We start from the raw sequence: 23,011 nt of genomic DNA, 5'->3' as shown, positions 1-23,011 counted from the left end.
TTTTTTGTCCTTAACTCTGAATTTCCTTATTTTAGTAGGTTTAAGTCAGGCCATTAATGTAGCTCTTTTAAAATTTAATTTCCTCAGTCAAGTTCACAATGTTCTTTGCTAATGCAATAAAAGAAAAATACAGACTGTGACAAGCAATACAACTCTTACTGGTAAAAAACAGTATGAAATATCTGCCCTGTTCTTAAAAATTCATGATCACAACTAGATTAACTATTGTTGCTTCTGTAATAGCTATTTTAAATTTCTGGTATCGGTGGGTTAACTACTCTAATACTATGAATTATGAAATTTATGAACAGAGACTACACAACTGTTTGAAGTGTTTAAAGACCGCGCTTTATTTATATATAATTTTGTAAGTATAGAGAATGTTGCCTAACAAACTTGTCTCTTCTTTGTTTTGTCTTCCTAATTCAGTGGCTCCAGAGACAGAATGAGTTCTTAATACTAAATGTTGCAAGTGTACTCAGAAAAGGAAGAAAAATGAATTCAATTATATCTTAAATTCTTTGGGACAAATTTAGCCTTAGAATAGGTGGGCACAACTTCCATTGAGGTGGACAGGACAGATACCTAGTTACTCAAAATCTAAATTTGGCCCTTTAGTTTTGTTTGCATTCCAATTAAAAATAGCAGACAGACACTTAGGCTGGTCAGATAGTATATATCAAGATGAATTTCCAACTAGAAACAAACAGGAGAATGACACAAATTTCCCACTCCCTCCCACTATTTTCTGTCCAGCTCTATTCAGCATTGAAATATTGATTTTCCTTCTTCAGGATGCTTTAAAACCAGTAACTCAATCCTCAACACTCCTGTGAGGCATCTAAGTATTATCCTAATTTTAAATTGGAAAAAATGAGGCAGAAAGGTTAATTAACTTGCCATGATATAAAAGAGAGTAAGAGCAGTCTTCAGAACTCAGACATTTTTAGCTCCCTTACTTATAGTCACATCATCTCTCTTACTCAGCAAAATGGGGGTTGAGGCTATTTGACTCAGAATTTCCCCCAACAGCGCTACATAAAATGTCCCCCTTCTCTCTTTTTTCTGGAAAAGCTAGCACTTGTGAGAAAATAATAAAAAAAACTGTAATGCATCTTCTAGTATGTGTCCCTTTTTAGGTCATTAGCATTTTGATTGTCAAGTTTTCCTCATTTGTACAACAGCTCCTGTTGAAACAGTACATCTAATTACTTAGCATTAGATAATGGCTGTCTTGTTTCCACACTGCCCAACAGACTATTCATGCATAATGACATAATTCTCCCAAATGTGTAAAGATACATGCCATGGCTAAAACTAAACTACTGCATAACCAACAGATACACCACATCAGGGTAAACACCTGCAAATACAAGCCATCTAAAACTTTGATTTCAGCACTGCAGGTAAGTGTGCTTGCCTTGTTTTTCCTTGAGGCCAAAATTTCATCAGAAAGTTCCACAATAAGACCTTTTTGTCTAAACCAAAAGTCACCAGTTGGTCATCCTCAAAAACGCCTTCACATGTCTCTTTTCTACAATGCATGTAAAGCTGATCATCAGAATTTTTCAGGGGATATTTAAAATGCTTAGTACAAAACATTTGTTTCTATACAAGGTGGGGTACACACAAATTCTGGATAAACTGGGTTCAGACAACAAGGTTTTTTTGTAATCCCACAACCATTTAGTAAATCTTTCAGTTACATGATTACAAGTTTTTATACACAAGCATGTTGACAATTACTGGAATCTTTTGCTCACTTTTGACTCAAGTAGGATGAGAAAAACCCCAAAACATAAAATGAGGACATTGTGTGGTTTTACAATCCCCTGTAGGGAATTTTGGTCTATAAACTCACACACTAAATAGATGCTGCTCATCTGGATAAGTTTTGTGCTCTGTGAGTTATAATGTGAACAACAGTAGGAGATACAAGGAGACAGCTTAGAGGGCTAAAGCAGTAGTTCTCAAACTGTGGGTTGCGACCCAATTTTAATGGCGTCGCCGGGGCTGGCATTAAACTTGCTGTGGCCCAGGGCCAAACCCAGAGCCCCACAGCCTGGGGCCAAAGCCCAAGGGCTTCAGCCCTGAGTGGCAGGGCACACGTTACAGGCCCCCACACCTGGGACTACAGCCCTGGGGCTTTGGCTTCCCTGTCTGGGATGGTGGGGCTCAGGCAGGGCTGGGGCTTTAAGCATTGGCTTCGTCCCCCTCTTATGGGATCGTGTAGTAATTTTTGTTGTCAGGGGTTGGGGGGGGGAAGGAAAGAAGGTGTTACTGTGCAATGAAGTTTGAGAACCCCAGTTTAGAGCATGGTGGATGGAAAGGGGCTGGCTGGGGAACAAGACTACGGCTGTGGTGGGTGTGGGAAGTGAGGATGGTTAAGGAATATTGTGGTCAGGTAAAAACTAGTCAGCAGAGGTTTAGGTGGGTGGCAAGTGGATGTCAGGTGTCAAGGAAAGGGCAATAGGAAAGATGGCTGGAAGGGTGCAGGTCCATCCTCTCAACAGACTACCAAAACCCATTGTCCATGCACACCCATTTCCTGCCAGCCTTCTTCCACTGGACAGGTGCTGTTTTTCTGATCTGGTCTTGCTTGATTCAGCAGTGAGTGGAAAAAGTTACCAGGTTCACTGTTTCACTCATCTTCAATCAGAAAATTCCAAAGCTGCTTACAGATGACTCTGTCACGCACACAAAGCATGCTCTTGTATGCCACAGGATGTAAAGATTTCCAGGAAAATCAAGGTCTTGTCATTGACTCTATTCCCTTAGAATACAAGTTTCTCTGTTTCTGTTATCCACCAAAGCATGTTAAACTGGATTAGAAACAACAATCTGGAAGGGCCAAAAGGTCTGCACTACTTCGTAATAAACATTGAGATCACCAAGATATTATTAGATTACATATCAGCTTTCTTTGATGAATTGCTTCACCTGCCTTGCACTCTGTGGGACTGAAAGGAGACAGAGAGGATGGTGTTGTAGTTAAGACACTGGACTGGGACTCCCAAGATAGGATTTAATTCCCAGCTCTACCATATTCTGACCATGTGACCTTTAGCAAGTCATCTACTCTATCTGTGGCTCAGACATCCACTGTAAAATGGAGATGATAATCCTTCCTTTCTCCCATCCTTTGTCTGCGTTGTATATTTGGATTATAAACTCTTTGGGGCAGAGGGTATTCCAGGCGTACATCTTTTACAGTGTATCAGTATAGTGCAGGGGTCGGCAACCTTTCAGAAGTGCTGTGCCGAGTCTTCATTTATTCACTCTAATTTAAAGTTCCACGTGCCAGTAATACATTAACATTTTTAGGTCTCTTTCTCTAAGTCTATAATATATAACTAAACTATTGTTGTATGTAAAGTAAAAAATGTTTTAAAAATGTTTAAGAAACTTCATTTAAAATTAAATTAAAATGCAGAGCCCCTCAGACTGGTGGCCAGGACCTGGGCAGTGTGAGTGCCACTGAAAATCAGCTCGCATGCCTCCTTTGGCACCCATGCCATAGATTGCCTACCCCTGGTATAGTGCCTAGTCAATGATATTCTGAACTCAGTTGGAGCATCTTGGCACTACTAACAATGAAATTTTGCCTAACTTTACTTGGCTTCTGTGTCATCTGAGAACTAGTTCAGGGAAAAACAAACCACTACCACTACTGATTTCTCAAAGGGATCTACTGCTTTAAATTTAATTATTGCTAATATACATACATGGCCAGAATCAGGCCAGAATCATTCCTCAGATATGCACCTACACTCCCCCGACCCACCCAATTTAATCAATCGTTTAAATATTTGTCATTTCATTAAAATGAATCTGATTTTCAGTTCAAATCCATCTTCACCTTTAGCACAAAACTTCAACTTCTCCATCTTTAGCACAAAATTCTCTAAAGACTGCACAATTCAGCTCTCTCCAATGTCTTTGTTATATCATTTCAATGTCTTTCATATCTTAGTGTGTAACATACACAACAAAGCTTCCGCATATTTGGACAGGTCACATTTAAAACAGTTTCTATTAATATTTATGAAAATGTAATTATGTCTATTGGAAATTGAGAATCTGCACTATGCTTTAATAATTTATTACTTGAAGAAAAGAACAACATTGTAATTAATAGCATGATGATTAAGAATAAAACCAAGAAATTTAGGTCACACAGTTATCAAACTAACTGAGCCATTTTCTATTTAACAATAAGAAATAAAGCAATGTTGATTTACTGACCATCATGAAGTAAAGCAGGTTTCAAAGGAAAACCACAAGAGAAATACTAAAATATAGGAAAATACTAATGGCCAATAAGAACAAATTGATTCAGTCTGGTAGAATGCTTTATACTGGTACTGTATACTTGTCTTTTTTAAGCTTGACTATTACACATTGGAAATGCGTATTTTCATTATAGTCTTTATCTATATAATTAACACTGACATTTTTAAAATAAGTTTAGTACACAAAACTGAAAGCTATTCTATAATCTGAAGAAAACAGTTTTTACACTGAACCAGTATCTATTATTCTCCTTCTCAGAGTCCAGCAGTTTGTATAATATATTAAATGGCAAAAAGCTATGTTAAAGGAATACTGAGACTGTAATTTTAAACAAGATCATACAAAGGCAAGAAACACAAAAGTTAAAGATATTTGTCAACTTGAAATCTAGTCATTGAAATAAAAAATTGTTAGAAGCAGTTTGTTGCCCCCAAATCCTCCTTGCTAGTTTTTGTGACTTTACAATCACATTTTTCCCCGCCTTCTAAGAAAACGTTCTTCTCTCCCGCTGTTGCTGTATAAAAACACCCACACAAACCAACAAGAGAAAAACAGAGTATGGATCTATTCCTGAAACCTGATGTGTTGGTGGCCCCCTTGGGTTCAGGGTCTAAAAGACTGCACAGAAGTCCTGTGAAACACACAAACAAAATTAACTGAAAATAAGATGGAGAAATCCGCCCCCCCAACACACACACACTTAATTGAAAGAAATTACAGTAAAATTAGTGTTACTTGTTAAAATCGTAGGTAAAAAAAATTTAAAATAGAACATTTGTCCTGATAAGTTCATGATATCTCTAGAGTACCAATAACAATGTTGCCCCTGGGTATTTTATGGTTTATCTTGTCACAAATTTCCATTTGAAAAAAAAAATTTAAGTGAAAAATGGCCTTTTAATAAAAATTCTTAGTTTTTCCCAAACGCAATTCCCCTTCCCCGCAAAACTAGGGTGAAAAAAAATCACTCCCCTCCCACCGTTTTTCCCTCCTTTCTTTCCTATCCTCTTTCCCCTTTTCAGTGGCAAAGTGGGAAAAGGGGGAGAAAAAGGGGGAAGGAAGAGGAAAAAAACTTTAGGATTTTGATGAAAAATGGACACACAAGAAAACTTTTCAAAATCTGTGAGAAACATATTTACGGTTTTTCTACTAGCTGTACTAAAAATATAAATATGTTTAACTAGAGAAACAACAACAGGAAATGCTACATATACACAATGCAGACAATTTAACATAGCCATTGAAACAATAATAGGACGTCTAGTTTAACATTACACTTCTACCTGAAATGTGTTTATCTACTGTCTCACACAACAGCTAAGACTAAAAGAGCTGAAAGATAGGATAATAAAAACCATAGGTATAGTTCTTGAAATTATATTTTTAACTTATTTTTTAAAAATGGACTAGATTTCAAGTGGGTGTTTAACTTTCGTATTTCCTAATTTATTGTTGAACCTTAAATGTGCATTAAAGTTGATGGAATAGTGTTTGCCATAAGATATATAGACTGTACATTAGGATACCACAAAGGAAGCACATTAGTCTCTGCTAAATTCCTAGCGGATGCCTAAGGCACATGCTTCAGAGTACTTAACTATTATATATATTTTTAAACGAACCTTTCCCCCAAATTACATAAGGGAGAATATCCTCCTTGTGGGTGGGCCCATGAGGCCATGTAGAGCCCCACTACAGCCAAATGGACTCCATGTGGACAGAAGGGTCCAGCCACACCCAGATAGTTGCAGGATTTGGGCCTTAATCTTTAAAATCTTTGTCTGGTCTATTTAGCAGCAGGGCCGAGATCATCATCTGAAATCTGGCACACCTCGTTATTTTTTACTTGCCAAAGTTTTAACTCTGGGGTTTCTGTGCGGTTTCAGAATTTCTGTCAAGTATAATATTTGTTTTAGGACATTGGCTGATCTCTCCTGAAACACAACTTTCAACATTCCCCCCCCGCCCTGTTTGTTTGGGAATAAGCTCATGAATTGTGCCTGGAATGGAATCAGTGTCTACACAATTTGAGAGAGTGCCCTGCTGGGTACGTACATTGCTTCAGGGTTTACACTGCTGAGGACTCTCAGCTCTCTCTTTTCTTCCTGAATGTTTACACTCTAATGAAAAAGAAGTGGTTCAGGAAACATTTATAAATGTGGGCAATTGACATTAGTTTAGTAATGACTTGAAAAAAAAACATTACCCAGTACAATAACTGGCAGAAGGACAAAAGAAAATGCCTAGTATCAGAGGGGTAGCCGTGTTAGTCTGGTTCTGTAGAAGAATGGATGTCCGAAGAAGTGGGTATTCACCCACGAAAGTTCATGCTGCAAAACGTCTGTTAGTCTATAAGGTGCCACAGGATTCTTTGCTGCTTCAAAAGAAAATGCCTGCATACATCCATGTTCTGTTGTGGGGAGCTGTTTCAGTATTGCCAACTCTTGCAATTTTATTGGGAATCTCATGATATTTGGTATTTAGCTCATGGGATACTGGGATTACATGAGAATCTCAACTTTCATTTAAAAATAAAATCAAAAGTTTCTAGACTTCATGATTGCAAACAAAGTTTGAAAACGTGACCCAGGTGAACTCCAAAAGGTTCAAAAGCCAGATAGCAAATACAGTAAAAGCTGTTTTATCCGACACTTCAACCGGAAAGCTCTATAAACCAACATTTATGATCTTCACTGAAATGCCCGTTTATAGTCTGGTTGGCGTGGGGCAGGAATGGGGTTGGGGGGTGGGGGAAGGGGGGGTGCCAGATCCATAGACTGCTCACCTTGGCCGGCTCCCTGCAAGCGGCCACCTGTCCCGGCTGCTCCTAGGCAGGAGGTGCAGCAGGCAGCTGTGTGTGCTGCCCCGGCCTCAAGCACTTGCAATGCAGCTCCCCTTGGCTATGAACCCCAGCCAAGGGGAGCTGCCGGGGTGATGCCTGCAGGTGGAGGCAGTGCGCAGAACCTCCTGCCACTCCTCCACCTAGGAGCAGCCGGGACAGGTGGCCGCTTGCAGGGAGCCGGCCAAGGTGAGCAGCCCATGAATCTGGCACCCCATCCCCGTGCCCCAACCTGCTGCTCTGAGCCTTTTCCCGCACCCAAACTCTCCCCTAGAACCCACGCTCCACACCCCAACACCCTTCCTCTTAGTTAACTGGCATTTTTCCTCACTTACTGGCACCCGCTATTCCCCCCCACATGCCAGATAAAAGAGCTTTTACTGTAAAAAGAATATAGAAATTATTATTTCATAAAACCCTCATGGTTATTAAGCTGATCTCATGATTTCTGAACACTTGTGGTTGGCAATACTATCATTTCCTAAAAATCACGGCTATAAAGTGCAGAGTTTTTCCTTCCTCAAAATAAAGCTGTCTCAGTTCCCATTCAAGAACAAACATATGAGTAGTTGAGTAAATGGTTACTAGACAGCAGTATGCATCCTACCAGGTAACAACAGGGTACTTCAGGGTCTTGTGATTAGTATTTTAGTCCCCCTCACCAACTCAGTTAGGTCTGTCATCAGGATCCCATTGAATCATAGAATATCAGGATTGGAAGGGACCTCAGAAGATCATCTAGTCCAACCCCCTGCTCAAAGCAGGATCAATCCCCAGGCAGATTTTTGCCCCAGATCTCTAAATGGCCCCCTCAAGGATTGAACTCACAACCCTGGGTTTAGTAGGCCAATGCTCAAACCACTGAGCTATCTCCCCCTGCCCCTTTGAAGTTAATGGGAATTTTGATGAAATCCTGGATTAGAGACTTTTCTTTTCTTTTACCTGCAAATTTCAGATTCTAATCTGAATTCAACCCAGATTCAAATTTAAAGTAACGATCACCTGAAATAGCTGAGTTTCACTTCACTCCATGCAAACACAAAGTGATCCATTAATTGTAGAAAAACAGATGCAGATAGCTACTCTTCCTCCCCCTTCTCTCCCACCCCTCTCCCAGTGACATACATCAGGCAAGAATTTGGTTCTAGATACAACTTAATATTAATACATCTTAACAAAAGCTTAAAGTCTGATGTTGCATCATTTGCTACTGTAAATCTTGCATTGTATATTCCCTCACCTTTGTATATAATATGCTGTACACATTATTTAATGGAAAAACAGGTATTGTAATAAGCAATTGCAATAAACGAGAGCAGTGTTTTCTGAAGCAAGGGGTGTGTCTACCTGAGGAGGAGCATCGCAAAAACAAACAATAAAAACCAGAAAATCCTAGCTGGGGTGAGATGGTGAAAGTGGGAGCAGACACACCTCTCAGTAGTTTTCTAGAGTCTCAGATTTGGTTTTTAAAAATGTAACTCCTTACCTCCTATGATTGCAAAAGCAAACCTTGAAAATGTGAGTCACGTGCAACTGACACATGAATGTCTGCCTGAGTTTGCAGAGAGCCTGAAACAATCATTCTGACATGTGAGTAGCCACAACTCTTCAATGAGTCCTAACCCAGATGTCAATGATAATACATGAAAATGCAAACAATGTTAACTATTTCACTGTTAATCAAACCATGCAGAAAGGGAGATGAAGTATCATTCTGAAAGTTTATGTAATCTATTCTAAATGATTGTTCTAACACCACATGGGCAGGACTGACGTGGTAGCAGTTGGCTTTAGGGTGACCAGATGTCCTGATTTTATAGGGACAGTCCCAATATTTGGGGCTTTTTGTTTGTTTTTTTAAATATGGGCTCCTATTACCTCCCACTCCCTGTCCCAATTTTTCACATTTGCTATCTGGTCACCCTAGTTGGTTTAATTTTTCTGAAGGGCAGGTTCATCTTTAAAAAGTTTGAGAACCACTGAACTAGTGTAAGAGAGCATCACAATCTGCATTTTGGTCCTCCTTTTTGTCAACCTTCATGGGTAGGAATAAATGTTATTTTTGGTATGGGGTAGAGGGGTAAAAATCAACAGACGTGGACTGATAAGATGTACATACAAAATATAAAATCTATAATCTTAGGGCTTATCTTCACCACCATGCTAAATCAGCACCACTGTATTGATGTAGTGGCCTCGGGTGAAGGCGCATTATGTCGATGGGAGAGTGCTCTCCTGCCGACAAAGCGGTGTCTACGCTGCGCTAAGTTGATGCAAGTTACGCAGCTCAGGGCCTGTGTTCCCTCTAATTTTTCCCACCCATGTGTGGAATGAATTTTGTTATGGGCACCAACATGGAGGTGATGTGTGACATCACCTCCACATCACCTGACACATCACCTCCATACTGGTGCACATAAAATTCATGTGGCGGGGGTGGGGCCAAGAGATTCGGAGCATGGGAGGGGGCTCAGGGCTGGGGCAGAGAGTTAGGGTATGGGGAGATGAGGGCTCCAGCTGGGGGTGTGGGCTCTAGGGCTGGGGATGAGGGTTGGGGTGTGCAGGCTCTGGGGTGGGGCTGAGGGGTTGGGGTACAGGCTGCCCTGTGGGGGTGGGAAGAGAGAATGAATTCCACCCAGCTCTCTCCCCGCTCCCTCCCGCAGCAGCACCTGGGCTGAGGGAGAGGGAAGTTCCTTTCCTCGCCATGGCAGCTCCAGGGTTAGGTTGGGGCTCTGGGAGGGGCATCTCCCCCTGCCATGGCAGATCTGTGCCGGGGCACGTCCCCCGGCCACAGCAGGTCGGTGCTGGGACTGGTTTGGGGCCAGGGAGGGGCGTGGCTCCCCCGGCCACAGCAGATCCATCCATGCCTGGATTGGGGCCAGGGAGGGATGCGTCTCCCCCCACCGCGGCAGGTCCATGACTGGGCTAGGTCAGGGCCGGGGGAGAGGACTCTCCCCTGCCGCAGCCAGAGTGCCTGCGCAGCGCTTAATAGGCTGCTATGCGGCTGCGCAGCTTAAAGGGAACTTAGCTCACCCCATAGCAACATAACTTACATTGACTTAAGTGGTGGTGTAGACAACCCCTTCGTATTCAAAGACCTGCTTCGCCACCCTTCGTGACAACAATAAATCCTAACTCTGCCTTTAAAAACCTCAGGCTATTTTTTTTTTTTTACAGTTAAATTAAGGTGATGCTGTGAAAACCGATGTTTAGTCCTTACCTCAACATAGACTACATGCTGAGACTGCATCATGATTTGAACTACAGTTCCAACAAGAAACCCCTTCACATATTATAATCAAATTACCGATTCTTGTTTTTAAATCTAATTTTCAGTCTATTTCTGTCTCTTTTAAACAATCTGTTTACCATTTTCTGTACACCAGATTTTTCTTCTCAAAGCTTTGATTGTGTAATTAACCTTTCTGACAATTGGGGGCAGAAAAGAGCATCTGGATTTCCAGATGCGACCCGCTGGTGCACTCTGCATTATCGCTAATGGCAGAAACTCGGGACATGCTCACCGAGGAACGCTAAAGGAACAGTGCCCTTTGTTAGAAAAGTGTCTGACAGTGAGCATGCAGCTGACTGTTAGATCACCCTGTTTTACTTACAAAGCACAAGTCATTTCGGACACTCATTTATTAAACAAAAGGTAGCATTCATGTTCAACAACAAGACTTGACGTACAGCAGCACAGGTGGCAGCAAACAACACAGTGCTGTGAGGGATGCCCTTTCTAGGCCACGAGCTCATTCCACCCATGCTGCTGTTTTCTCATCGAACTGTTAGGACTCCTATAGAATCCAGTTTTCTTCTTCAGTGGACCTCTCAGAACCCTGGGAATCTCTCCCATTTTCTCCTTTGTGCTCACTCCCCCTTTCACAGCAACTACCCTTATGGCAGGAGATCCCTCCACTGTCACCAATGCCATCCTCCCAGTTGGACAGAGGGGCTTCCTAAGAGCAAGGCCAGACATTATTACCCTCCTCTTGAAAAGAACTGCAGTATGTTCTCCTCCCTACCCTTCCAGCCTTGGACCAGAAGAGACCTCCTGACTCATCAAGTCCAGTCCTTGCTCAAACAGGCACTCTGTCATATAATGCTTATGGGATTATGCCCTAGAACTAAACCAGAATCTGCTGCAACTGGGGTTTTATTCACTTTGTCAACTTCTGTTAGCTAATGCACAGATTCATTTAACAAAGCAACATACAGCACGGACAAGCCTGCAGATACTTTTGCACATTTGAGAACAGTACAACAATTATACTTGCTATACCTCAGAGAACAATTAAAAAAATCCTGAAGTACAAAATCTGAGTTCTAATCCTCTTTTTTTTATGGTCTTCTAATAGGAATTCATCACAGAAAGCAGTTTACTGTTACATAGCAACCCATGTCAAATCTCAGCAGCTGGAGATAGAACACTTATGCCATTTTAAAAAAATAACTGGAGTTAGAATCTGTCTATAATTAAATTGCATCAGAAAGCGTCACTGGTTTGAATGATTTACAGAACCAGATTCTGTTCTCAGTGTTCTCTGGTATAAATCTGGATTAAACAAGTCTGAATGTCACTTTAAATATCAATAAGTTTTACTTACTCGGCAATCCCTCTGTAGTGTTTTCATCAGTGCGCTGTACGTTTCTGAGTCAAAATACAGTCCTTCATGCATCTCTTGCAAGAAATCCAAGTCTTTAAATGTGGGGTTGGACTTCTCTCTTTCTTTTCTTGATGCTCTCCGTTTATAGGTAGAGCCTTTCAAGTCATATGTGAAATGCATTTTCATTGCCCGAGGCAAAACATTGTTCATCACAACGATTCTGATATTAATGCCCCCCGACTGAACACAGTATAGTCCATAAAATTTTGGTAAGAGAGTCCTTGGATTCTGGTTCAAATTCTTAAAAAAAAAAAAGTTAGAATAGATTTTTATAAACATCCACATTTTAGAAGGATTTTCACACTTAAGCATATTAACATTGAAAAGGGGGTGTGTGTTACTTTATATTCTAAACAATTCATTTGACCAGTCAGTCATTCTCTCCATACCACTGGCCCCAAACTTGAAAAAGCTAGCACAACCCAGGAGAAAAGAGACCATGTTTAAATGAAATTGAGGGATCTGTGTGACAGAAGTGTCAGGGCCAAAAATCAAAGAAAGGCCCAGGACATGTCTCCCTACACCTGTGCACTGAGGAGGCGAGAGCAGTGGTGTAGAGGGAAGAGACATGGCCTGCTGATTCCATTTTATGTCACTTTTGGCCACGTAGTTCACTCTGTACATTTTAAGCTTCCGACATGACCACATTTCCTCTCTGTACTGCCTTGAAGAGAACCACAGAGTCTTTCATCACTGCACACCATAGGGTTTCTTTGTCCTCTTGCATGGGATCTATTTAAATTAAGTCAATAGCATAGCAGAAACTCAGCATTTTTGCTGTATTTGGCCTTAATGTGCCCTCATGAGAAGGCTCTTGATTGAGTCTAGAGATAGTCTGAAGACTTAGCAGAACAACCCTCTCACCCAAAGATTTTTTTAAGGAGTTTGGATCCCATTTTATTCAAGTCATCTCTGGTTTCGGTTTTGTGAAACAAAAGCCCAACCCAGTGAGGTTTTGCAAAACCGGAGTTACTGTCAATTTTGGCCATGTTTATTATAGCCCAGATTACTTTTTTGCATTCTGAAGTAGACAACAATGATCCTTTTATGACATCACAGTCTGCCAAAATGGAAACTGTATTGTATCCCAAATTCAACAGCAGGCCAAGCATCTAGCAGGAGAGAATAAGAGCTGGGAAGGCAAGAACCGTATTTTAGACACTCATATCTTCAATCACTATCAACATGAGAAACAGGTGAAGAAATAATTTTTATTTTAAGTCTGTTATGGTTAAAAGTTCCCCTGTACAACTAAAGAAAGAAAGTTCCTCCTTAAGAAGCCTCGATACAGGAATTGCAAGAATTAAACCTTTTTATTTTGGTAAATGCTTGTGTGTATAATGTTAACTTTGTGATTGGTTAGTTCACAAAAACAAAGCAGAAAAACCTTTATAATGTGTATTTGTATGATGGCCAACTCAGACATAAATCAAACAGATTATAATGATTAACAACGAAGACTACCAGCTATGATATATTTTCTGAATCTTTGAATGAGTGAAGTCTCTTTACACAAACATTCAAACTCAGTTACTTTATATTAGCTTAATACCACCATCATCAGATAATTACTGTACATTTCAAATAAATGGGGTGGAAAGTGTCCAAGAGTGATTTTTAAATTTTTATTTTTTTTTAAAGAAAGGGGATTGGGAGGATGGGGACACATCTGTTCACTACAGGCCCAATCCTGCAAGGTGCTGACCATCACCTGAGCGGTGTTGGAGGCTTGCCTCTTCATGGGAGCTCAGTAGCTATCAGGAAAAATGCAGCCTCTTGCAGAATTTAGTCCTATTTGTTTCTGATGGTCAGTTTATTCACTTTGCTGACAACTGGCCCATATTAAAGAGACCGTCAACTTAGCTGAAGCCCAAAAATATATCTGGTTAAAATAAATATTTTTTAAAGAAGTTATATGAATAGAAATCTTTTTCAACAAAATGTTGTTGTGCTAATATAGGAAAACCCAACATTAAAGCAGTTTAGAAACTGAAGGGAAATTGACCAGTCTAGTTTCTTTGGCCCCCTTGAATGAAATGCAAAGGGCAAACAAACATAAATGAAGAAAAATAAATTAGGCTTTTAAAAGTTCTTTCCATTTTAATACTAAATTAACCATCTTGATATTGTCCCTTTAGCATTTAGGGTAACAGTGACCTCCACTTTTAGGTTAAATTACTTTTTGCTGGAGAGTGTATGCCCACAATGAAGTTGTTTTTAAAGTGTAAGATTTATAAAAATATTAAGATAAACATTAAATAAAAATCAACAAAAATACTGGAAGACAATCAATGAAATTATTCATAAATAAAAGGACATGTGAAACATGAAGGATATGGAAAAAAATGTATGGAAGTAGAAAAATTAATGATCTGCAGTTACTCACCATGTAGTAACCTGGTAACAGCTTCTGAAGAAACTCAGCCTCTTTGTGTTGAACTGTTTTGATGATGAACTCATCATCACTGGTTACAAAAAATAAAGACCCGCTGGCACCAGGGTTGGATAATTCTATTAAAGGCTCACTGCAGATTGAATACTGAAACAAAGACAAAACGGAATTTGCAGCCAATACAGGTGGTTTTCAATATAAAAATCTTTAAAAAGAATGGCTGGTACAAAGGGGAGGGTGGGGGGACAACAGTAAGGAGATGGTTAAAGTTCCTCGATTCTCAAGCTGCCTCAGCCCCTGCATAAGTCAGAACAGATAGGTGATCATACAACAGTTGAGAACTGGAAGAGCATGGATATCTTCCATGACCCCCAAATTATGGTGAGGAGATAGCCCTCTGCCTCAAGAATACATACTGCAATTTGCCTTTACATTAGATAAAATGTAGAGGATAGAATACTTTTAGCTGATGGGAATCAGATGTCCTATACAGAAAAATAGAAAATCTCTATATTTATAAATATTTTACTGCATCAATGTTAATTCACATTTCATGCCCCCCACTCAACCCTTTTAGTATCCGTCTCCTCTCTAAACCCAGTAATCGAGGGATTTTCATTTGTAATAAACTGAAGGTGGGATTAATATGCTAATAAAAAAAATCTTGGTTAAGAATCTCTTTTCCTCTATTTAAAAAAGCAGGTATATAGTTAAGATCAATAACTTCATACACACTGAAATTGTAGCACAGTAACATTAATAAGGGACTGTCCCTCAAACAAATAAACTACACTTAAAACAAGATGTATTTTAAACTATTTACGTACCAGGGGAATCATTCTTAAAATAGCAGCATGTTTACTGGTCTTTTTACAACTGCAAGAGTGGCTGTTCCTTAACTAGTTGCCCTTTCCACCAGGACTATCAAGAAAAGTGCCTGAAAAGGGCTGAGTTTCATTACAAGAAATCATTTTTTATTAACCAAATCCTGGTATTATTGAATTCAAAAGGAGCTCTGCCACTATTTCAGTGGGATGAGGATTTGGTCCTATAGACATCAATAGATGATGCTGTGGACCAGAGATGTTCAAGAACAAGGGGGTTGAGGTAGGAAGAGGAATGGAACAACAACAACAACAACAACAACTATGATTAGGGGAAAATATAGTTTAAAAAATAAATGCTTGCTCTGAGTTCAAGTGTTTTACCATGTAGTACATATTTTTAAAAAGATAACGCATCAAATTTTCACTTTCATTTTAGTAAATGTTACACTATACACCTTTGAATCAAGAGGGTCTTTACATTATGTTACTATCCACATTTCTAGCCCACCCTGCCAACATATGCAGCCTCAATAGTGAAAAATATTATTGCTATGAGGTTTTGAAGCCAATTATTTGGAAAATTAAAATATAATAAATTACATTATTACATGACATGCATCCAACGAAGTGGGTATTCACCACGAAAGCTCATGCTCCAATACGTCTGTTAGTCTATAAGGTGCCACAGGACACTTTGCTGCTTTTAATAAATTACATTATTACAATAAAATAGGGATGGCCTATAAGGAAAATCACAAATCCAGGATTACATGTTATGAGACAAGGATCTGATTTTATCCTTGGATTTGTTTTTTGCAAAATAAAAGCCTAACTCTCAAAGTTTTGCTCAACCAAACCCTGAGCCTTTTGCTCAAGACTGAGAAGAGAAAAATAGTTTGCGATCAACACACTGACATGCTGAATACCCATGTTTTGTATACTTTCCAGTCACCATTTATTTGTACAAGCTGTTCAAATTTATTTTTTCCCTTCATCCTGCTTCCTGCAGCGCTTCCATACTGTATCATTTGGAAGAAGGCAAAGCTACAACAGCTGTGCCCCGCCAATGCAAATTAACAGTGTAAACCTACTTAGTGTTGCTGAGATACTTTTCCTTCCATTTCTCTCCTCCCCCTCTCTCTTTAACAGGAACCAGTATAAAAGAGCAATCCCACTATTTTCAGTGCTTTATTGCAGCCTGAAAGGAAACTGATTAAGACAACAGAATTTTGAATTATATCTTGTTTAGTAGACAGGGGGTTGAGGTAAGAGGTTGTGAATGGGGAGACTGATTTTATTGTCAACTGATTTTAATTAATAAATCCAACTCCTTCAGAAGCAAATAAAGTAGTAGCAGCGCTAAAACCACTGTAGCCCTTTCTAGAAATACAGAAAATGGTTCAGGTACTTTCTTTCGGCCTAACACTGTGCATGTTATAACTAGAGAGAAGATGGTCAAATCTGGATTGGTTTTAAACAAATTCAAGGCTGAGTATATAACAGCAGCAAAAACTCAAGAAATATTCTCATGAGATTTCTGCCTTTTTTTTTGTCAAGGATTTCAGTCATATCCAAACTGGAAAAAACTGGTTCCAGCCAGTTGTTTCTGACCTCATTATTACAATCCAATCTCCCCTGGAATTCAGGGTTCCACTTGTGATCTCTCTCATTATAATATGTGGCCCAAGAGACTCTTTAATTGAATCCACAGAGAGATGAATAAATCAAAAGGCTATAAAAATGACGTACTGTCTACAGCAGTGATTTGCCCCCATTATAAGTATCAGTGGCTAGCCAGAGGGGAAGCTGAACTGGTGCAAACCTATAAGCCACAAATTCCACCGGTGTAGTTTACTCCTGCTTCAAACTGGGTTCAGTTGCACTGGTACAAATTGGTTGTGACAGCTTTCCCATCTGCACTGGGGTAGCTTCCCTGGTGGCCAGCCACTGATGGCTGAAATCCACAGTGTAGACAAGGCCTAAGACTATAGTGCCTCCAGATCCATCTTTTAAAAAGGACAGGGCAAGGCAGATTTGCCCTTAGACTTTAAGGTCAGAAGGGACAATCATGATCATTGAAGCTGACCTCCTGCACATTGCAGGTCACAGAACCTCACCCACCCAACTCCTGAAATAGACCCTTAATCTCTAGCTGAGTTTCTGAAGTCCTCAAATCATGGTTTAAAGAATGAAAGTTGCAGAGAATTCACCATTCACACCAGTTTAAACCTGCAAGTGACCCATGCTGCAGGGGAAGGTGAAAACACCCCCAAGGTTTCTGCCAATCTGACCCATTGGAAAATTCCTTCCCAATCCCAAATATGGCAATCAGTTTAAGTATTGTATAAACAAGCCTTTGTGAAACCTAAAGCCCAACAAATATTTCCATGTAACTAGTACAAATATCCCAATGGAAAGTTTTACTTTAATTTGAAGTTGGGATCAGTATAAGGCATCCAAGCACTAGCATAATGCTCCTGTATTTGGGTTGCCAACTTTGCAGGACAATATTTTTATTTTAAAAAACTAACTAGGCTAGTTTCACAGTCCAAGATGCGAGAAATATATTAAACTGGATAGAGATGGTCTAGAAATATTCTGATTCTTTTATTAAACCAATTTTGTTGTGTGTGTTTCACTTAAGATAATTGACAAATAGCTTATTAAATTTCTTTCAACTGTAAAGAATCTCAGTTGTTAACACAAGTAAAAATATTTGTAAAAAAATGCAGGTTTTTTAAATTCTACATTGAACCTTTAAGCACAAGGAATGCAAAAAGCTGCTGGGCCTCCATATTGGGGGATACATAGCTCTGAAGTGAACTGGCAACGTGAAAAATGACCTGATCTTGCCCTCTTAACAAATGAGGAAGACACCTTACACAGACCCCTCACAACCTTGCCAGCAGCAGATCTGTAGGGGGAGGAAGATCTTGGACCATCCTTTTTTTTTTTTTTTTTTTTTTGGGACAGTGTTGGTCCCCACGAGGAAGGTCAGACCTGTCTACCTAACAGCAAGGTTGTTATATTTTCACATTCGAGCACGTGCATGAGACACATAGTATGAGTAGGGCCCTACCAAATTCCCAGCCATGAAAAACATGTCACGGACTGTGAAATCTGGTCTCCTGTGAAATCTGGTCTTGTGTGCTTTTACCTTAGATTATACAGATTTCACACTGGGAGTCCAGCGTTTCTCAAACTGGGGGTCCTGACCCAAAAGGAGTTTCAGGGGAGGTTCGCAAGGTTATTTTAGGGGGGGCTGTGGTATTGCCACCCTTATTTCTGCGCTGCTGCCTTCAGAGCTGGGCAGCCAGAGAATGTCAGCTGCTGACTGAGGGCCCAGCTCTGTAGGCAGCAATGCAGAAGTAAGGGTAGCAATACCATGCCACCCCTACTTCTGCAGCGGCTCTGCTTTCAGAGCTGGGCTCCCAGCCAGCAGCCACTGCTCTCCAGCTGTTCAGCTCTGAAGGCAGAGCCACCACCAGCAGTGCAGAAGCGTTGCCATACCACAACCCCCGCTATGATATCCTTGCAACCACCCCACAACTCCTTTTTGGGTCAGGATCCCTACAATTACAACACCATGAAATTTCAGATTTAAATAGCTGAAATCATGACATTTACTATTTTAAAAATCCTATGACTGTGAAATTGACCAAAATGGACCATGAATTTGGTAGGGTCCTAAGTATGATTATTAAAGGCTTCTCTACACTAGAAATGATACAGTGGCACAGTTTCAGCTGCATGGCTGTAGCATTTCAATGTAGATCCTATCTATGCTGAAGGGTGTGGTGGTTCTGTCACTACAGGTATCCTCCTCTCTGAGAGGCAGTAACTAGGTCAATGGAAGACTACTGAGTTACTAAGCTGGGCTGACTTAACTTTTTTATTGTAGACCAGGCCTAAGACTGAAAATCAAAAGGAACAGAACAGAAAGTAGCCTTTACAAGGGTATCAGTGTCTTTTTCAGGTCATCTCTTTTTCCATGTCAAGGTTAGAACAGATGTATGTAAACACTATTTTCTTGTGAAGTACATAAATAAGGCAGTTAGCATATGAGAGCACTCAATTAGAATTCAATTAGCAAAATTCACATGAGGTTTTAAATCTAATTATAATATTCGTGTAGAGATAATTACCTGAACTAGCAGCAATACTCTAGGTATTAAACTATCAATTAACATGGCAGGTTTTATAGCAATCACTTAAAAGCTGGAGAATTAAAAAAAGTTTTGCCAAAAGCTAAATTTATACACCAGTTACAAATTCTAAAAACTTCTACTCCTCTTTAGAGCATTGTTAGCCAGCCCCCTCCTCTGCTATAAACTAGAATAGTGTTCACATCACTTTTATTATTAATTATTATTATTATTATTATTATTAAAGTTCAGGGGAAAATTATAAAATTCTTACCAAGTAATCATCAGGCTTGATACCAAAAAGTTCTCTGAAGTAACGGAAAGCTAGAGGAGCATAGGTCTTAAATCTGAAGTCGGGGTAATGATGAGCAGGGGTCAAATTGCTGCCTTCACTACATTGAAAAGACAAATAAAGAAAACAGCAAATATTACAATACATTTTTTAAAACCACTTCTTTTTGCAGCTAGTTTTCCTTCAATACTTCCCACCATGATCACTGGCATCCTGAGACAAAAGTCACTCGAAAGAGTTTGAAATAATGTAGAATCAAATGTTAATGTAAAAGTGATGCCAGGAAAACAGCAGTCTTGTGTCCTCTCCTCACCCTGAGGGACGTAACCATCATCATCATCATCATCATCAGTCACACCATCAGTGGGTTAAGGTATTATTTATACCAGCATCTCAGCCTTCTATGTCCCCTCAGGCTTTGGCTACACTTACATGTCAAAGCGCTGCCGCGGCAGCGCTTTGAAGCGCTAAATGTAGTCAAAGCGCCAGCGCTGGGAGAAAGCTCTCCCAGCGCTGTCCGTACTCCACCTCCCTGTGGGAAATAACGGACAGCGCTGGGAGCCGCGCTCCCAGCGCTGAGGCTTTGACCACACTGGCGCTTTGCAGCGCCGCAATTTGCAGCGCTGGAGAGGGTGTGTTTTCACACCCTGCTGCAGCGCTGCAAATTTGTAAGTGTAGCCCAGCCCTCAGTGTTACTCTCTCTTGCAAACTAGATCATGGCACTACCGTAGGCTCCCTCAACCCTAAAACTTTGTAGTCTGCAACCAGTTACTTACATAGCTGGCTCTACACCTGGTTTTGGGTCTGCAGGACACATGGTAAAAAACCTCCATTAATTACTGTGCTCAGGTAAAAGTGTTTTTCCCCTACCACAGGTGCAGGCTGGCACAACTGTGGGCTGAACTGGTTAAAGGAAAACAATTTATTTCAGTGTGAACAGAGTACCCTAATCATGACCATGTTACTGGATTGGCTATTCCACAACCCCCGCCTCCCTCCTCCGCTCCCCCAGACACACAAAACAAAGAAAACCCCACCTTTCTTGGGCAGGACATCCCAGAGTGCATTGCCTCATGTACTATGATTCAACTCTGGATGCATATCCTGTGGGAATTCTATCCCATGCTAAGTGACTATGGAATAACTGCCCAGATACATTGATACAAGACGTGTTTCAGCAGCATAGTAGGATGTGTACCCAGACAGTTATGGTGGATAGCTGCTGTGTTAACACAAACTGAACGGTGTAACTTGTAACCAGATACAAAATAGCAGATAAAAGTTGTAATGCAGACAGGGTCTAGGACATAATGCCCTAATTTGATCATTTCAGCCATGCATTGTGTATCCAAAAGTTCATTTACCTCTGCATAAATTTGTTTACAGTAGAAATATCTAACATAAAAGTATAAATAACTAGTAATAAATGTAAATATTTGAACATCCTGGTTTTTTATACTCTAAATTGTTTTACTACCAGAATTGAAACAGATGACCTGAAATATATTCTGAATATATGCACTGAAATTATATTATAATAGTAACATATTGTGATGGAAGAAGTTCATTCAGCTCATCTACATCTATCTTTTATTATCAGGCAAAAATAGAAAAAACTGAGGTTAACTCAATTGTGTGAACTGGAAAAAAAAGTTATTGAGCCTCCACAAAACTGACCCCCAAAACTCTCGAGCGGGAGATCAAAGATAAGGGGATAAAAGGGATAAAAGAACCGATGAAACTACAGGCTAAAAGTACTGTATCAAAGAAAAAACTCTGACTGGCTAGCTAGTCCCTCCCCTGGTTGCTAGCTGCTAATAAAAGCAGCTTTTTCAAAATGAACTATTTTGCAGATTTTATAGGATGTGCAGCACAAACTGTCTTAGATACAAAATCAGTTCCATTCATCTGTTTGTTGCTCCTAAAATGTCATGGCAAAGGGAAAACAGTTATGACTGCCTAACACCACCAATTATATGTCCCTATTTTCCATTGGTTTTAACTTGGCCAAACTTCAACTGTTTGGACTGAACCCGTCCAAGTTCGGTGTATGCCTCAGGCTAATCTTTTGGGGGAAATGTTTAATCAAAAAATGGTTCCCAATTATAAGATTAGGGAAAAACTAAACTGTTTTGTCCATGTTAAACTCTTACCACAATTTCATAAGGAAGCTCCAGTGCCTCCATGCTTTAATTTGAAATATGGGAGGGAATTGTCCTGATATTGGGATGTGCCTTTTGCTGTTCTTATGTAAGAACTCCCAAACTTGGCCAAGTATAAGCCTCTGAAAAAGTCACACATTGTCAGCAAAGACATATCAGAATCTAGCAGCTACATTTTCCAAAGATTCCATCTGCACTGAGCACGGTCCAGCCCTGGTGCTGTCAAAAAAAAAAAAAGCTCAGGATAACTTGCATTAACTGGTAAAATATCTATATCTATCTATACATATATATCATGACCAAGTGTCATATCATAATAAAGTTGTGTGAACTAGAGTTACTCCGCAACATGTCTTTAACACCAAGACACCTGCAAGTCATAACATCACATTGGATCCAAGAGGACCAGTGGCACGGAGCATGCAGCATTTCCCCAAGATTCCAAGGTAGAGTAGAAAATCCTTTAAAGTTGGGTTACAAAAGGGAAAAGAATGATTAGGCTGCATAAAATATCTGTCAGCTTGGCTGTTACTGCCAGTATTGCTACAGTAACTGCATTGGCCCTAGTAGTGGGAAGAGAGGCTATGGATTTGCATAGCGGTGTTTATGAGGACAGGAGAGACTATTTGCATGAGTTCCCAGAGTAGCTTCACACTACCCAAATGCAGAGCAGCCATAGGTTCCCTCGTCATATGCTGGGTGGGCCAACTGCCCTCAGGATCAACTGGCTCAGCCAATTTGTGTTCTGTAAAATGAGCACTCATGCTCACTGCCCTTTAAACTACATCCAGAATCTGGTCCTAAAAATGAATTACTGTACTGTAACCCTCCGTGATACATCACAGTTGGCTCCTAAAAGCAACATGCTGTAAACTTCCTTCTGGATAGCCCAATATGAACAACAAGAGCTTTGCCCGTCACATCCTGTCCCAAAAATAAGTGTGGAGAGGAGTGGAGGCTGGGAAGGTATCTTCTCATCCTTGCACATGTGCTATAATGGTTAGTGAAAGAAAACATTTTAAGCGGTTTAAAGGCACAGTGCAAAGACAAGGTAACTTACTGAAACTGACTGAGTCAAACATGCAATACACACAAGCTTGGGCCAAATTCTGCTTAGATACATCAATGTAAATATTAAGTAATTGCACTGAAATCAGTGGAGTTATTCCTGCTTTACAGCAGTATAACCCAGCCGAACTTGGTCCATTAAGTTGAGTTCTAAACTAACCAACTTTTCTCTCTTGGTGTTTTTACCACATGAATCTCTTACTGTTGGTATCCTGAAATAATACTATGTTTTGCTATGGTTACTAAACTATCAAACAGATGGTGCAGTTTACTTGAGGGGTGGAGAACTACACAGAGGTTATTTCCTTTCTGTTATTGATTAATCA

General features: G+C 40.1%; 1 protein-coding gene across 5 annotated transcripts in view; it reads right to left on the bottom strand.

Moving 5' to 3' along the window:
* PIP5K1B (phosphatidylinositol-4-phosphate 5-kinase type 1 beta) overlaps positions 1-23,011 on the bottom strand; it is a 161,393-nt gene that overhangs the window by 63,289 nt on the left and 75,093 nt on the right. For all 5 annotated transcript variants that reach the window (XM_039545290.1, XM_039545289.1, XM_039545288.1 and 2 more), the window contains exons 5-7: positions 19,438-19,555; positions 14,186-14,338; positions 11,740-12,039 (exon numbers count right to left, since the gene is read on the bottom strand). In XM_039545290.1, the coding sequence (XP_039401224.1) occupies positions 11,740-12,039; positions 14,186-14,338; positions 19,438-19,555 (571 nt within the window). The remainder of the gene's footprint in view (positions 1-11,739; positions 12,040-14,185; positions 14,339-19,437; positions 19,556-23,011) is intronic.

Source organism: Mauremys reevesii, linkage group 6, assembly GCF_016161935.1.
Source record: "Mauremys reevesii isolate NIE-2019 linkage group 6, ASM1616193v1, whole genome shotgun sequence".
In the NCBI taxonomy this organism is placed as follows: domain Eukaryota; kingdom Metazoa; phylum Chordata; order Testudines; family Geoemydidae; genus Mauremys; species Mauremys reevesii.
This window is presented reverse-complemented; position numbering and strand designations above follow the sequence as displayed.